Source organism: Cricetulus griseus, chromosome 6 (assembly GCF_003668045.3).
Source record: "Cricetulus griseus strain 17A/GY chromosome 6, alternate assembly CriGri-PICRH-1.0, whole genome shotgun sequence".
Lineage (NCBI taxonomy): Eukaryota > Metazoa > Chordata > Mammalia > Rodentia > Cricetidae > Cricetulus > Cricetulus griseus.
In genome coordinates this window covers 47871919-47887392 of record NC_048599.1, presented here as the reverse complement: position 1 = coordinate 47887392, position 15474 = coordinate 47871919, and the positions used below count along the sequence as shown (strand labels likewise).

The window sequence follows — 15474 nt, the reverse complement described above, 5'->3', positions numbered from 1 at the left end:
CAGAATGATACCAAGAGTTATCTCCACACTTAACTTCTTTTGAGATATTGGTTCAGGACTTCACACCATTGCTCTGTGGATCCTCTGTATAAAGGGTTTGATACACAGAAGTAATACAACTCACTGAAGAGACATGCGAGTGCACCTGAAGCCACCATGGGGGTGCAAAGGCCATGGTAATTGCTGGGTAATTTTTGGTGGTAACTGCATGGCTAGGTAAGGCAGTGATACCCACCAAGGTGACTGGGAAAGGTTTGCAATCACTTGTGCCTGAGAATGATAAAGAGCACAGGAAAGGTCAAACCAGATGCTCCCAAAAGCCATAGGTTAATTGGGACCCCAGTGCTGGGAGTGGGTTACCTCCCACAGAGGCGCTTGAGGCCCCTAAAACAATAAAGGCTTTGCCACAGTTGCTAATTACCTTCCAGAACTTAATGACAAGACCCTACTGCTGAAGAGCCTGCCTGACTGGAAATAGTCAGGGCTGGGCTGGAAGTGCCCCTCCCCGAGAGCTAGCTCCTGTATCTACTGAGGATGCTGGGGAAAATTAAGCCTTGAAGTCCTGCTCAGCTGTGGGTCCCTCGTGCTTCGTGATGGAAGTGCCTAAGTGCACAAGTGGTTGTGGACAGAACCAACTTTCTGATTGGACCAGAGGTCCGTCTCACAGGGAGGAAGTTCACATCTGGCACAGGGAACACAGACAACCTGTGACTAGGGAAGTCATAAGCTCCAGTGGAGAGCAAGTGCTCTTAACTGGTAAGGTGCCTGCCCACATGAGTTTACTACAGTAGTTTACTGTAGTCCACATTCATTCGGATATTCTTCTGTTCCCGTTTTTGTCAAGACTTGCCAACAGCTGTGTTCCAGAGGAATGATCAAAGGGCACAAAGGGCTGGGTACTTCGGAGAATAGTCAGACATATGTCACATTCCCAGCACAGCCCCAGGCTCAGAGACCCTTGAAGAGGGAATGTGAGGGCTGGAGGAAGGAGTGGAGAGGATGCTGTGATTATCCTCAGGGCCAAACAACTGCTATCTGTAACAGTTCACTTCCCTACTTGCAAAAGATCATCTCAGCTAGGCTTGTTGACTGTGAAAGCCCCCCAGAGAGGTGCAAGGATAGAAGACCCTCACCTGAGTATCCCTGCACTTTCTACCACTCATGTGACTTTACCCTAATTGCATGTAGCCTGGGCAATGTATAGACAGACAGACAGACAGACATGAGGGACTAGAGAGAGGCTCCATCTATGCCTCTGTGGGAAAGTCATCCAGGTAAAGACTTGCCCATGTGGCCTTTGAGGGGTTACACCCAAGCTCTAGTAAGTAACCCCTCACCTATTCTCCTTAAGGAAGCACACAAACTGTTGTTGGGGCCTTAGGAAGAGTAGAAGTGCCTTCCCCCTGGGAAGGAATTTCAGCAACAAATGCCAGTGATCAAACCAGAAACAAGGCATCTTCTTCCTCCATTGTTGCTGGGTCCTAATGACTCCCTTAGGGAGGGGATGAGAAGGTCTAAGTCAAGACACAGACCTCTGGAGTCAGGTGAAAGAAAACAGCAGACTCATTTTTTTAGCAATGGGTAGAAATTTATATACCCTCCCAGAACCCAGGCGTTCTGATCCATTGACACTGTGTAGTTGCCCCTCATTGGCTAGGCACGATCAGGACCACTAACAACTGTCAGACTCCAGGTTGGCTCATCTCTTGGCCTTGTAGGCCTTACCTTCCTATACTCCAGACTAACCACCCGTCTCCCAGTTCTCAATAAATCACATCACTGGCCCAAACAGGGTGCTCCTGCCCTCACCCCTAGCCATATCCTATAGCCACTTTCTTCACCACACAGCACCTTACTGTCTGCTCTGGGTCTTTGTTCCCAGAAAACATCCCTTGCAGGAGCCTCAACAGACTGACACAAAGGTCTGGTTGTCTACGTCTCACTCACAGTTGGGCCAGTGGCCACTGTTGGAAATGGCAGCATATAGATGGTACTCAACAAACATTGGTTGGTCCCTTTTATTCTCCCAGTGGGTTTGTTTCCTGTTGCCAAGTCTGAGAGAGAAGCATAGATGGAGGCAGCATGAAGCATAGAAACAAAACTTTTATTCACTAATGTACACACAGTGAATTCCTTACACAATCAAGGAAATGGGCTTTCTCCTGGGCATGAACTCTTTTATCAAAAGAAAATCTACTCTTCTTAGCCCCACCCTGGCAATGTCCCTGACCCCAAACTAAAGTTAATGGGGTGAGGGGTGAGTACACACCACTGAAAACCACAATGCCCAGGGGCTTTAGGCCACAATGAGGACTGGCCAGAGCCACTGCCAGTTCCTACCTCCCCTTACATTGTCACAGAACAGACTTGAAAGGATGGGGAGGACACAGCACAGGTCAGGGCCTGTGCTCAGCATCCATGACATCCAAATACTTGGCTTCAATGATTCGGGGTAGCAGATTGTATCTGTTGAGAAGAGGGACAGGCAAACTGAGTGGTAGATAGATGGTCATAGCAGGTACCCACTAAGCCCAGCAGTGGGCTGAGCCCTCCTGGCAGCCACCCAGCCTGGTCATACCGGATGGGAATCATGGCGATCATGATGAGGGGAAAGACCATCTTCATGTAAGGCAGGGAGCTCATGCCGAAGGCACACAGCAGTAGCAGCTGCAGAATCTGCAGGCCTGTGAAGTAGTGGATCTTCCTTTGGGGCACTCTCCGGATGTAGTGTGTGGGTGGGTATGATGTCTGTGGGCAGCAGCAACAACCAGGCAGTCAGGGACGGCTGTGTTCCCATACACCCCCCCACCTCCCCGGCCCTGGCCCCCACCTGCTCCTTGAGCAGCAGGGCCACACGTGAGAAGAGCTGGTTGCCATCCAGGGAGGTGAGCGCGATGTAGAGGAAGAGCCCATAAAGCACAGGTTTGGGAATCCACTGCAGTGGGCAGGGCAGCAGCAGCAGGGAGAGACCCACCAGGACACTGGCGCCCAGCGCAGTCAGCCGCGTCTCCTTAACGTTCACAATCCTGTGGGGACCCAGAGCACAGGGCTACACATTGCCTCTGAGCCCTTATCTTTAAGCCACATCCTTTCCTAGGTCACATGTAGCCCAAGGTTGCCCCCCTCTGACCTTCAGGTCTACAAGGCTCTTGCCCTACAGCCCCAGGGGCCACTCATACTCACGTTTCGTATATGTGCCCATTCTCCACACGTTCCTCCACTAAGGCCAGTGCCCGCACATGCAGTGGGGAGTGGGGGTAGGCAGCATGGATCCAGGGTAGCCCGAATAGGGACAATCCCGTATTGATGATGGCAAGTAGCAGGAGGTCCCAGTGATAGGCAGTGCCCTTCACCAGCCTGAGGGAGGTGGGCACACATGGACAGAGTCCTATTGGCTGTCAGAGGTCTGGGACCCTGCCCCACTCTCCCACAGCCCTCAGTACCTGTTCTCTGGTGCATTGACCAGGGCAGCCACCAGGTTCTGCTCAATGAAGAAAAGCAAGGAGAGTAGGAAACCAAGACCCATGGTGCTGCCGATGGCCTTGATGGACAGAGAGCGGATCTGTGCCATCTCAAAGAGGCTCTCGCTGGGGTTGTATCTGAACTTGCTCACTGCAATAGTGGACAGGCTTGGCCCACAGTTCCCAGGGAGCAAGGCCATGCCACCCCCAGCTTATCCTCCCATTTCAACTTACTCTCAATTTCCTGGAAGCCATAGGAGCCGATGAGGGAGAATGTGAGCACCGCGATGGGCAGGGCACAGTCAGACAGGATCTCACGCACACATGGGTGCAGGTAGGGGCTGGAGATGATGGGTGTGTCAGCATGGCTTGGGGGCTGGCTGGCCCTTACCTCCCACCCATGGGGCCCCCTCATTTCTTTTGAGGAGGTCTTGAGCTACAGTCTGCATAGTTTAGGCTGGCTTCAAATCTGAGAGCCTCTGCTTCTGCCTCTAAGTATTGGGATCAAAGGTACTCCCTTACCTTTTCTTGAACTGGTAGAGGGTATAGCCCAGCCAGAGTGTGCCCAGCATGATGAGGAGGCTGAGCACTGCTGTAGCCTGACCCGAGTGTGTGCTGCTGGGGCTGCTGGCTGTGGCCATCTCTATGGAGCTTTCCATGAAGCTGGTGTTGAGCGCAGTGTGGAGGCTGGTGTTAGAGTTTCTGCCAATGCTCAACAAGCTCGCCAAGGATGAAGTCCTTCTTGTATGGTAGTGATGACCATGGTAATACTTAGAGAAGACTGTGGGACAGGTCAACAGCCTAAGCCATCTGGGATCTGGGAGGTTGGAGCCTAGCTTCCTTATTGATATAAAGTGGGGGGTGTCCCAAGGGAGGTGGGGATGCTGAAGGGAAGAGGCCATAAAGGGGGAGAGGGCTCCTAAGGAGAAGCAGGAATAGGATAGAGCTCTCGTCTGCTCCATCAACCAGGAACCACCTGTCCATCTAAACCTTTTGTCTCCCAAGACTGCTATTGCCTCTGTTGTGGTTGATACCCCACCCTGCCTGGCCATTGCCTGTGACCCCACTCTGGTTTTGCCTGGAGAAGCTCCTCCCCTTCGGTACATGGTGCTGCTGCTGTGCCAGCCACAGCTCCTACAGTACTTTGCCATGGGAAGAACAAGCTTAGCTTGACACCTTCTCCTCTGCCCATCAAGCACAGCTGAGAGCCCTCCCACCCCCAAGGAGGTCCCTCTCTGGGTCTGTACTAATTTTTTTTTTTTGAGACAGGGTCTCACTATATAGCTTTAGCTGTCCTCAGATTCGGAGATCATCCTGCCTCTGCCTCTCGAGTGACAGGATTAAAGGTGTGCCCCAGCCACACCTGACTTGTACTCACTTTTGACCATGCCCTTGACAGCATCTAGCACAAATGTGATGGAAATGAAGAAGGCAATGATTTCCTCTGTTGACCTGCAAAGCAGTGATAGGCCTCACAATGTGTAAGGGGGCAGTAATTATTGAAGAAAAGGCTTCCCCAGGCTCCTGTATGGACCATCGCTGTGAAGAGTGCTCCTCCATGGGACCACTCCCAATAAGTCCACCTCGGCCTATGGAGAGTGCACTATCTATCCTGGGGTTCCAGGGCCTTGGCATGAGGCTGACCCACATCCCCAGATACTGCAGCCCGGGACCAGTCACCTCTTAAAAAGATTCATAAGTAGGCTAAGGTTGAAGAAGGCATAAAGTGCGAGGAAGAAACTGTTCCACAGGCCCGTCCAGGCATAGAAGGAGTTGAAGTCTAAGTTGTAGTCATCACAGATGACTCGGATCACTGCAAACAACAGGGCAGGATGTGCAGTCAGGACTGGGTGGGGCTCCAGGACCTTGGTACCATCTCCCATTTCAACCCTACTGCACCCTGGATGTAGATGGCCAAGGGTGCGGTTGTCAGCAGTATCACCAGTGGCTGCCCAGAGAAGAGCGCATATAAGAGGCCTCCGATGCTCTGTCCAGCTATGGTCTTCTGCACATCTGCAGAGGTAGCAAGTTCAGGGGTCACCACAGTCCAGGGTCCTGCCTGGCACATCCCTACCACCCCTAGCACCTCACCAATGGCCCCATTCGTGTTCTCATCATTGAGGGATCCAAAAGCAATCGTTGGCAAGAGACAGGCGAAGTAGAGGAAGAGCGTGGTGGTGACATATTTGCCCACAGTCTTGCCTTTCCCGATGATGCCTAGGAATGCAGGACAGACAGCATTTGCTGGTGATGCAGGACATGTGGCCTCATGGCCTGAAAGGCTGAGCTCTGGCTGGACACATACCGTCGGTAAAATCCAATGGGTACACAGGGAACCTGTGCATGATGTCCACCCAGATGCCCTTTCCGAAAGGGAAAAAGTCCTTGAACTTCGGGGGCTGGGAGAAAAGACAGACCATGTTAGCCCTGGCTGGCCCATGCCCCTCCCACCACCCCAGCTCCACTCTGAACCTGAGGGTGTTTATGAGTATGGAGGGAACTCATGCTGTTCCCCTTTGCTCTTGGCAGCATCATGGTGAGCAGCTGTCTCTGATGCACCAACGCCTCCTTGAATTCTTCCTCTGTGCGGGTCTTCAGGAGCTTCTGGCGGAAGGTGATGTCTGAGAACATTGTGGCAAATGTGCGTGCCACCTCCATCGCAGTCTTGGTGCTTTTCTGGGAACAGAAGGTGGAACGGTTACACCTCCAGTTCCTGTAGCAGAGGACACCCTGTCTTTGCTAAGTGCAGTCATCCACAGGCAACTGGCAGTAGGTTGTTTCCCTAAGCTCAGACATTAATGCACCGTGCCACTCTCCCCACTAAAAACAGCTGTGGATCTTGTGTTTTTCTCTTTTACCTTTTATTTCCAGACAGGGTTTCTGTGTATAGCCCTGGCTCTTCTTGAACTAGCTCTGTAGACCAGGCTGGCCTCAAACTTACAGAGATCCACCTGCCCCTGCCTCCCAAGTGCTGGCTGGGATCAAAGGTGTGCACCATCAAAGCCTGGCTTTTTTTTTTTTAAGGGGATTTTTTTTCCAGATTTTATTTATTTATTACGTATACAACATTCTACTTCCATGTATATCTGCACACCAGATCTCATAACAGATGGTTGTGAGCCACCATGTGGTTGCTGGGAATTGAACTCAGGACCTCTGGAAGAGCAGCAAGTGCACTTAACCTCTGAGCCATCTCTCCAGCTCCCGCCTGGCTTTTTTTTTTAAACACTTAAAAATGATTTATTTATTCTTATTTTATGTGTATTGGTGCTTTGCCTGCATGAGGTGCTTTTTATGTGTATTGGTGCTTTGCCTGTGTGAGGGTATCAAATCCCCTGCAATTGTAGAAACAGAGTTGTGAGCTGCCATGTAGGTGCTAGGAATTGAACCCAGGTCTTCTGGAAGAGCAGTCACTGCTCTTAACCACTGAACCATCTCTCTAGTTTGTGTTTTTCTTTCTTTGTTTGAGATAGGGTCACATTCTGTAGACCAGGCTGATCTAGAACTATGGCATTCTTCCTACCTCAGCTTTCCAAGTGTTGTGATTACAGACAAGCCACCATGCCTGGGTTAGTATTTTTTTTTTTCTTTTCTTTTTCTTTCTTTTTTTTTTTTTTTTGGTTTTTCGAGACAGGGTTTCTCTGTGTAGCTTTGGAGCCTATCCTGGCACTTGATCTGGAGACCAGGCTGGCCTCGAACTCACAGGTTTTTTTTTTTTTTTTTAGAACTTAGACATTAGCATTGTCCTAAGTAAGAAAACGGTTTGAGCCTTGACATGAAACCACATCAGAGCAAAACAATCCCCTAGCTGTATCTCACCACTGGGCCGAGATGTCAGATGGTTTGTCTGACTTTGAAAGGGGGTCCAGGCCCATCAGACCTTATTCTCTTACCTAACCTTGGTCAAGTGTTAGGGGTTAGATATGAAATGTCCCTCTAAAGTCTCATGTATTGAAGGCTTGATCTCCAGCTGATGGGTCTAATCATGGGGAGGTAGCTGAATTCTGACGGCTCTGACTTCATTGATGAATTGGCACAGATAGTTACAAATTCACAGCATTAGTGAGGAGTAGTGGAAACGAGAATGTGGGCCTGGTATGAGGAAGTAGGTTACTGAGAATGCTCCTTAGAAGAGTATATGTAGCCAGGCAGTGGTGGCGCACACCTGTAATCCCAGCACTCGGGGGACAGAGGCAGGCGGATTTCAGTGAGGTCAAGGCCAGTCTGGTCTACAAATCGAGTTTCAGGACAGCCAGGACTGTTACACAGAGAAAACCTGTCTCAAAAAGCAAAACAAACAAACAAAAAACCAAAAGAACAACAAAAAAAGTGTATGTTTTCCCAGGAGCCTGTCTTTCCCCACTTTTGGGGAGGTTACAGGGCTCAAGTTCAGAGCCTCATGAATGCTATGACAGCCTGCTGCTCCTGTGCCATAGCCACAGCCTCTCCTCACACTCTCTGCCTTCTGCTTGCTATGAGGTCATCAGCTCTGTTCCCTCATTGGAGCACTTCCCATCAAGACATTCTCCTCTGCTCCAAAGCTGTGGAGCCAGTCTGTCATGGACTGAAACCCTGAGCTGAGGTAAACCTTCCCTCCTTCAAGTTGATTCTGAGTTTTCCGTCACAGTGACCGTTAACACATGGCTTGTTCACACCCTAGCCCAGTCTCAGGAGGTCCCTCTATTAGATGCAAGGTGACAGTCCAGGCTGCACCTACTATGTGTTCCTGAGCAGGAACTCCACATTGGGTACAGCCTAACTTGCCTCATGTGACATGGGTACTAAGGCCATTACCTCTTCCAATTGTTAACACCATAATGCCAGCTGCCACTCCCTCTAAATCATGAGGTGCTCTCTTTTTTCTTTTTCTTTTTTTTTTTTTAAAGATTTTATTTATTTATTATGTATACACCATTCTGCTTCCATGTATATCTGCACACCAGAAGAGGGCACCAGATCTCATAATGGATGGTTGTGAGCCACCATGTGGTTGCTGGGAATTGAACTCAGGACCTCTGGAAGAGCAGTCGGTGCCCTTAATCTCTGAGCCATCTCTCCAGCCCCATGAGGTGCTCTCTTTTCTAGAAGAATATTATGGACAGCATATCTATAAGACTACTGGCAGAGAGCCTGGACAGTGGATGCTGTGGAGAAGGCCTATAATGCCAGCACGGGGAAGGCAGGAGGATCTGGAGTTCAAGGCCAGCCTCCAGTCTGTTTCAAAGGCACTAACAAAGGGTCGAGGTATGGGAGGGTGATAGAGCCCCTGCCCAGCTACATGGACACGAGGGCCCTGAAGTCCATCCACAGCACTGGGGGAAGACAGCACAGTAGCTAACAAAGGCTGAGATATTCAATCCCTTCCATAGCTTTGGGCAGAGGCTTACAGTTCCCCATTCAGGACTTTAAACCTTTTTTCCTTATGGGGAGAACTCCCAGACTGGACTGGCTACAGCCTCCACAAAAGCAGGGTGTCCAGCTGGGAGGTGGCAGGAACAGCTTTAATCCCAGCACTTGGGAGGCAGAGGGGGGTGGATCTCTGTGAGTCTGAAGCCAGTCTGATCTACATAGCAAGTTCTAGGAGAGCAAGGGCTACACAGAGAAACCCTGTCTCGGAAAAAAAAGAGGAAACAACTAAAACCAGCAAGGTATCCGTGCCCAGGTAGCATTTGGACCAAGGAGTGCAGGTCCTTGTCCAGCAAATCATAAAGCACGAGTGTTGGTAGGAAGCCGGCCAAAGAATGGCCCGATGCATATAGTCATTGTATTGAGACTTGAATCCCGGGCCTTGTACATGCTGAGGACATTCCTTGCCACCAATCTACGATGTCAGCAGCCTGATTTGTAATTGTAAAAAGCATTTCTTTTCAGTAGGAAAGCAAACCTTTTGGGCATTTCTAAGGAAATTCAGATGCAATGGGGATTTTGCAAGAGCATCTCTAATAAACATTAGATAGAGAGGAAGAGTGGGTATGAGGAAGCCTGTAGACATGTTTCCAAGGAAACGGCAGAGCAACCTGGAGACCTGCCTGTCTCACAAGACACCCAAGACTGAAACTCACCATCTTGGGTGGGGCCAGCACCAGGATGACAAAGCGAACCTCACAGGAGTTTTCCCCCCAGTTCTGTGGTCGAACCAGGCGGCTGATGCACACATGCCGCTTCTGTAGCGCCTTCAGGGTACAGCTGGTTAAGATAGAAGAGCAAAAGGACAGCTGCCACACTCAGGAGCAGACTCCTGCCACCCTGCAGAGCCTGTAACAGAAGTTATCAGGGGAAAACAAAAAGACCACGTGGGGACTGGAGACATGGCTTTGCAGTAAAGAGCACTGGCTTGCCGGACATTGGTGGCGCATGCCTTTAATCCCAGCACTCAGGAGGCAGAGGCAGTGCCAGGAGAGGCTCCAAAGCTACACAGAGAAACCCTGTCTCAAAAAAAAAAAAAAAAAAAAAAAAAAGCACTGGCTGCTCTTGGAGAAGAGCAGAGTTCAATTCCCAGCACCTATATGACAGCTAACAATGAATCAGGAACTCTGATATCTGTGGCATGCATGTGGTGCGTATACATACATGTACACACAATACCCATACACATTAAAAAAAAAAGATCAAATAGGACAGAGTATGTATGCGCTCTTTCCCCAGATTGGAGGTGCCACACAGTTGTATCACTTGTGTGAAGGTTAGTCTCTGCAGGCACATGAGATACCTGGCTAGCTCCAGGGTAGAGTAGGGAACCAGATGTGGTGGTAGGATGGCAACTCACATGATACAGAGCCATGACTGCTGGTACTGCACCCCTCTGACAGTGGCGGTGACTCCCTGGATGGTATCTGACAGCAGGTGAACTGAGGATGGAGGAAAGGATACAGGAGAGTCAGCTATCCCAGCCACACTGTCACATGCCAAGGCAGGGAGAAGGTCTTACCTTTACTCTCCATGGGGGTCCCTGCATCTGTAAAGAGCTTGGCCATGAGCAGGTCCAGGTCACAGTCAGGCTCTGCATGGTTGGGGTCCTGGGCAAAGCGGTTCAGCATCGTCCGAAGAACATCATCCAGTGAGGTAGCTGTCTCATTCAGGATGATGCTGGCCTGGGCCAGGAAGCCATCCAGGTCCCGGTGTGCACGCACCTCTTCCTCAAAGTTCTTTAACTTCAGATACTGTAGGGATCCCAGGTGCAGAGCCACACAGGCCTCTGAGTTAGCCCATTGCCTCTCTTGCCCCCACCTGCCCTCCGTGACAGTCTATGAATGTCCCTGCCCACCAGGAACGATATCTAGGAGAGAAGGCTCAGGCTCGGGCTAGTTTGAGATCCCTATTTAGGAATGCCTGGGAATATGGGGACAGCATAGCAAATTAAGGGAATCAGCCTCTCTTAAACCTAACTGGAGACCTAGCACAGCCCTGCAGGATGGGGCTCACCTTGCGGGAGGTGTGTAGGAGCACACAGCCACCAGTTGCAGCTTCTAAGTCTGGAGGAACGGGAAGAGAGATCAGTATGCTGCCCCACCTCTTCAGGGCTCCTTAGCAGAGCAGGGCCACCTACAGTTCCCATACCAGATTTGGAGGGCTGAACTTCAAGGTTGACATTGACGAAAAACCTGATGCTCTCGCCAGACACAATAGAGGAGTTGACAGTGTCAAAGGCTTCATCCCCCAGGCTGTCTTCCCGAACTTCTGGGGTATCATCCATGTTGTTCTTGAAGTATCCCAGAGTCGCAGCTGTCACCAGGAGAGACCATCTATCAGTGCTACACACCATAAAGAGGGGCTCTAAGTCCCGGGCATGGGAACCTCTGCTCCATCTCCTGAGTGCACCCCTGATGATAAGAGGCTTCCCACCAGTCAAGGAGGGAACTTTGGTTAAAGGGAAGCAGAAGTGTTGGTCCTGCGCCCCCCCACCCCCAGACCAAAGGCCCTGCCCAGTGATCTTATGTATCATTTTTCAGCTTTAAGAACCAGGGCTTGCAGGGGCAGAGTTTGCACATGCCTTTAGTCCCAGCACTCAGGAGGCAGAGGCAGGCAGATCTCTGTGAGTTCGAGGCCAGCCTGGTCTACCCTGGTCACCCCTGGGAACATGAAGTTGCTACAGATCCAAATGACTCCACCTCCCCGACCTCACTGGAACAGGGCTTGCAGCCTCTCCTCCCAGGGAGGGCAGGTGAGACTGAGGGAAGAGCATCAGGATCAGTTTAGCAGTTGAATACCCAGGAGGCAAGAAAGCCTGTGAACCAGCCAGAAGATGGAAACCTCCTTAGTCCTGCTCCCACCACACCCCTCCCAAGGCACAGCAGGAACTCCTGAGCACAGGCCATAGTCACTGCTGTGGCTTCCACCACCCTCTCAGACCCCTTATATGAAGGCTTCCATATAACATGCAAATGTCCCTTTTCCCTGTAGCCCTGAAAAATCACAGCCTGAGGCCTTGGTGCCTCAGGCCAGTCAGACCTTGGGCTGACAGCTAGGCCATAGGCATGCCCACTCTTGTCCTATAAGCTGGCCAAGTGTCTCTCTCCCTACAGGGCCATTTTTGGGCTGATTTGGCATAATCTTCCTAGAGTTCTACCTCTTTTCCAGTCCATCCAGAACCTCTTTCAGGCTGACCTACAGCTCCCCATCTGTGGACACTTTTAGGAAAGAGACCTTTGTCATCCAGATCCCACTAGTGACTGACAAACACCTGCACAGGGACAGGGACAGGTCAATGACATGTCCACACCTGCCAGCCAGTGACTCACCCTGATTCATTTCTACTCTAGCCCTTCAGCTTCTTCTGCACATCCCAGGCCTTATACCTCCATACCTTGAGCTCAGGACCTGGTGAGCACCCCACCCCATCCCCAGGCCCAGGACTATTGAGCCAAAAGACATCCGCCCTGCCTTTATTGTGGAGGACATTGTTAGTATTCAGGTATCTATACCGGCCTGCCCTTGGGGTTCTGACAGGATATGTCCTCAGCTGCAGCCACTAAGGGCACCACCTGTGCACATTTAAAAGGGCCCTGTCCACCTCCCATCTCTCTCCCTCTGTCTGTCTGTTCCCCTCTCTCTGTTTCTCTGCTTCTCTTTTCTCTTCTGCTGCTCCTGTCCCCAGAGGGGGGTCTCCCCCTCCCCTACCCCATTTGTCCATTCCCCTTCCCCTAATTAAAAAAAAAAAACCCTTCACATGAGCTCTGTTGCTTGATGTCTTTTTCTCTCACAAGGCAAAAACCCTCCTTAAGGCAAACCTGCTGTATTTCTGTATTTAAAACTACTTGGGCTGTGGAGGGGAGCCAGGTGACATAACCCTATTAAAGATACAAGAAGATCAGAAGTTCAGTTATCCTCAGTTACACGAACCAGAGGCCAGCCTGGGCTCCATGAGACCCTGTCTAAATAATTATCCACCAGCCAGTCTCAGTCTTGCTTTTGTTGCCATTCCCAGCCCACTACTTCCCTTCTCTACCTGGAGCTCTGTCTTTTCTTAGCCTTGGTTCTCAGATCCCTTGGGTCTCTGCAGGCCTCCTGCCATGCCATTCTATGTAGCATAGCCACAAAGCTAGGCTGCCAGCTGGCAGCCAGACACAAAGAGCCCTTAGGCCCTGGGCAGCTGGGTGAAAACACATCACCAGGATGCCTAAACACTGCACCTCTAAATAACATGGGAGAGCTGGGGATGCAGTCCAGTGTGTAGAGTGTGTGCCTAATGTGTGAAACCCAGAGTTCAAGTTCCAGTACACCTAAAACCTGGTTTGGGGGTAAAAGCTTGTAATCTTAATACTTGAACATAACTAGAAATTTAAGTTCACATTTGGCTACATAGGGAGTTTTAGGCCAGCCTAGACTACATGAGTTTGTTTTTTTTTCTCAAACAAAACCAAATTAAAAAACAACAACAACAACAACAAAGAAACATTGGGTAGACACAGATAGTTGAATGGAGCCAAATGCAGGGAAAAAGTTAGACCAGTTGAAACAGGGACGATTGTAGCCTTTCTCTTTCAGGGCTAAATGGGGACTGAGCAGACAAGGCATGCATAGCATGTAGCAGAGCCTAAAACTGGCCAGATAAGCATGGCCCCGGGATAGTGAACCACAGGAGAAAACAGCAAGCAGTGCTGGTAGCCATCTGCCCTCCCAGGACTTCAGGACCCCGGTTGACTGCCACTGGTCAGCCTCATGAGCTGCCCACCCAGCAAGCCTTCAGAAGGGCGCTAACCACTCCAGCACTGGGCTGGACAAGTGCCTTCTGCTATGCATTTGTTGGGAGGTGCACGGGGTTGAGTTCCCTAGAGAGTTCTGATCATGGGCACTATCTAGATACACACCTGAGAAGTACTCACTGGAATCCTCAAGGTGTCCATTCTGTGACATGGCCAAAGGACAGTCTTCTACAAGAGAAGCCGAAGAATTGTCACCAGCCCCTTGGACCAGCCCAGGACAGTCTCCTGTGCCCTCTTCAACTCAGCTCACGCCACCCCTGCTGACTCCTTATCCTTCCTAGAAACACATACCAGGACAAGAGGCAGGGGGTCAGAATACTATGGAGGGGACTCTGCAGTATCTGGGGAGACCAGTCTTCATCTAGGGTACTAAATCCCTTAGTTTATCTACTAGGGGCTGCCTAGGTATGCAAAGGGCATGAAGGGTGCTTTTTTTTTTTTTTAGGTCATTTCATCACTAAATTATTATCAACACTTAGCTCATTAACCCAAGCATCTCTGACTGAATCGAATCCAGCTCTGGAGGAAGGCAGCTGGAACTGGCCTCCTTCCTGGATCCCGCCCTGCCACGCCCAGTACTTTAGGGAGGGGGAGTGTTCATGAGCCTCTCCTCAGATCTGCCCTGGTCCCAGGGGCTACACATGCCCATCTCAGACCTCCCCAATAGCCAGGGATCATCTGGGTGACCGACTCAGCAACTGCCTCCATTCCACGGCGTCACCGTTTGGTCCGGGGCCGCCAGAGAGGAGCCACTGGCCCAGAAAGAAGCAGAATACACTGAGAGGTTGGAGGTACTATCAGGGATGTCTGTGCGAGGAAGGACTCACGGGAGGGACCGCATGCACGAGAAAGGGGCATGGTCCACACTCGCAGACCCCGAGACTGAGGGGACGGACAGGATTCCGAGGCACTAGGGGCGGTAGGGAAGAACAAACGACACCCAGGAGCAGGTGAGCAACCGGACACACCCGGTTCTGGTGGCTCACGACTCTAGGCGGTGGCACGCACTCGGGTGCGGAGGACGCCGCAGCGCCACCCTGCCCACTTCCTAGTTCCCCACCCTCCGCTCCGCGGGTTACGTTACATCTTTCATTCAACTACTGAAGGTGTGTCCCGGCGGCGAACGCAGAACAAATACCAACGGGATGCCCGCCCACGGCGTCCCCGGCCGTCCCTTGCCACGAGCGCGCACTGGGACTCGGGTCGCCTTCTGTGGAACCCCGCCGGAGGCGCGAAGCCCGCACAGCCTCTCGCCACCCCGGTCTGCGCTGGAACACACGCCTGGTGGCCGTGCCCGGGCTTCTCACCCAGGACTCCGCCGTTCCGGGCGGGCTCGCAGCAGGAGCCGGTGACACACTCGCGAGCCGCGCCGCGGTCCTAACCGTGCGACGTGAGGCCGCTTCCAGCCGAGGTCGCGCCCTCACCCGCGAGGTCTGCTCCGGATCCGTGGCGCCTCACGTGCACAGGCCCAAGCGTCGCGGAGTGCGGACCCGGGAGGGACTACGAAGTTTCGGAACAGCTCCAAAGTACGGGGCTACTCATCCGCGCCCCGAAGGCACGAGCGCGTCCGCTTAAAAGCCTGGCGGAACTCCGCCCCCACCTTAGCTGCGCGCCACGGCCAGCCACGCCTGCGGGCTGCAGAGCCGCCCCCAACTCGCTCTTGCCACGCCCCTCTGTCCTTGCCACGCCCCCGGCCGCCGGGGCGGTCTCCAACCCCCCCACCCACGCTGCTTTGCGCACTTGCCCGTGGGCTTGCGTCCTGAGCTGTCCCTGCTCGCTCGCCTGCTGGCGCCCGCCGTGGATTCCTCATC

The 15474-nt window shown here is 51.8% G+C and overlaps 1 protein-coding gene across 5 annotated transcripts; it reads right to left on the bottom strand.

Annotated features, from left to right (window-relative positions):
• Positions 1-2090: 2090 nt before the first annotated feature.
• Slc4a11 (solute carrier family 4 member 11) lies at positions 2091-15271 on the bottom strand. Of its 5 annotated transcripts, none has more exons than XM_027421775.2 (20): positions 14971-15271; positions 13769-13940; positions 11019-11183; positions 10884-10933; positions 10390-10621; positions 10228-10309; positions 9524-9647; positions 5934-6137; positions 5767-5860; positions 5553-5678; positions 5361-5474; positions 5142-5274; positions 4840-4913; positions 3984-4242; positions 3696-3802; positions 3444-3612; positions 3184-3357; positions 2831-3026; positions 2579-2748; positions 2091-2466 (listed from the first exon to the last, which is right to left on the bottom strand). In XM_027421775.2, the coding sequence occupies exons 2-20, from the start codon at positions 13812-13814 to the stop codon at positions 2397-2399; spliced, it is 2589 nt and encodes an 862-aa protein (XP_027277576.1). In that variant the 5' UTR covers positions 13815-13940; positions 14971-15271; the 3' UTR covers positions 2091-2396. The 5 variants fall into 5 exon arrangements, with proteins under 5 accessions (XP_027277576.1, XP_035302810.1, XP_035302811.1 ...); XM_035446919.1 differs by having other exon boundaries at positions 13769-13831; XM_035446920.1 differs by having other exon boundaries at positions 13769-13831; positions 15046-15271.
• Between the last annotated feature and the right edge of the window lie 203 nt (positions 15272-15474).

What these genes read in the sequence shown, in the direction of transcription:
- Slc4a11 (XM_027421775.2), bottom strand. Translation starts at nt 13,814, where the DNA reads ATGTCACAGAATGGACACCTTGAGGATTCCAGTGAGTACTTCTCAG. An exon ending in CTTGGCCATCTACATCCAGG is followed by an intron (nt 5,275 to 5,360) that starts GTGCAGTAGGGT and finishes TGTTGTTTGCAG; the next exon opens with TGATCCGAGTCATCTGTGAT. An exon ending in CTCTACCAGTTCAAGAAAAG is followed by an intron (nt 3,803 to 3,983) that starts GTAAGGGAGTAC and finishes CATCATCTCCAG; the next exon opens with CCCCTACCTGCACCCATGTG.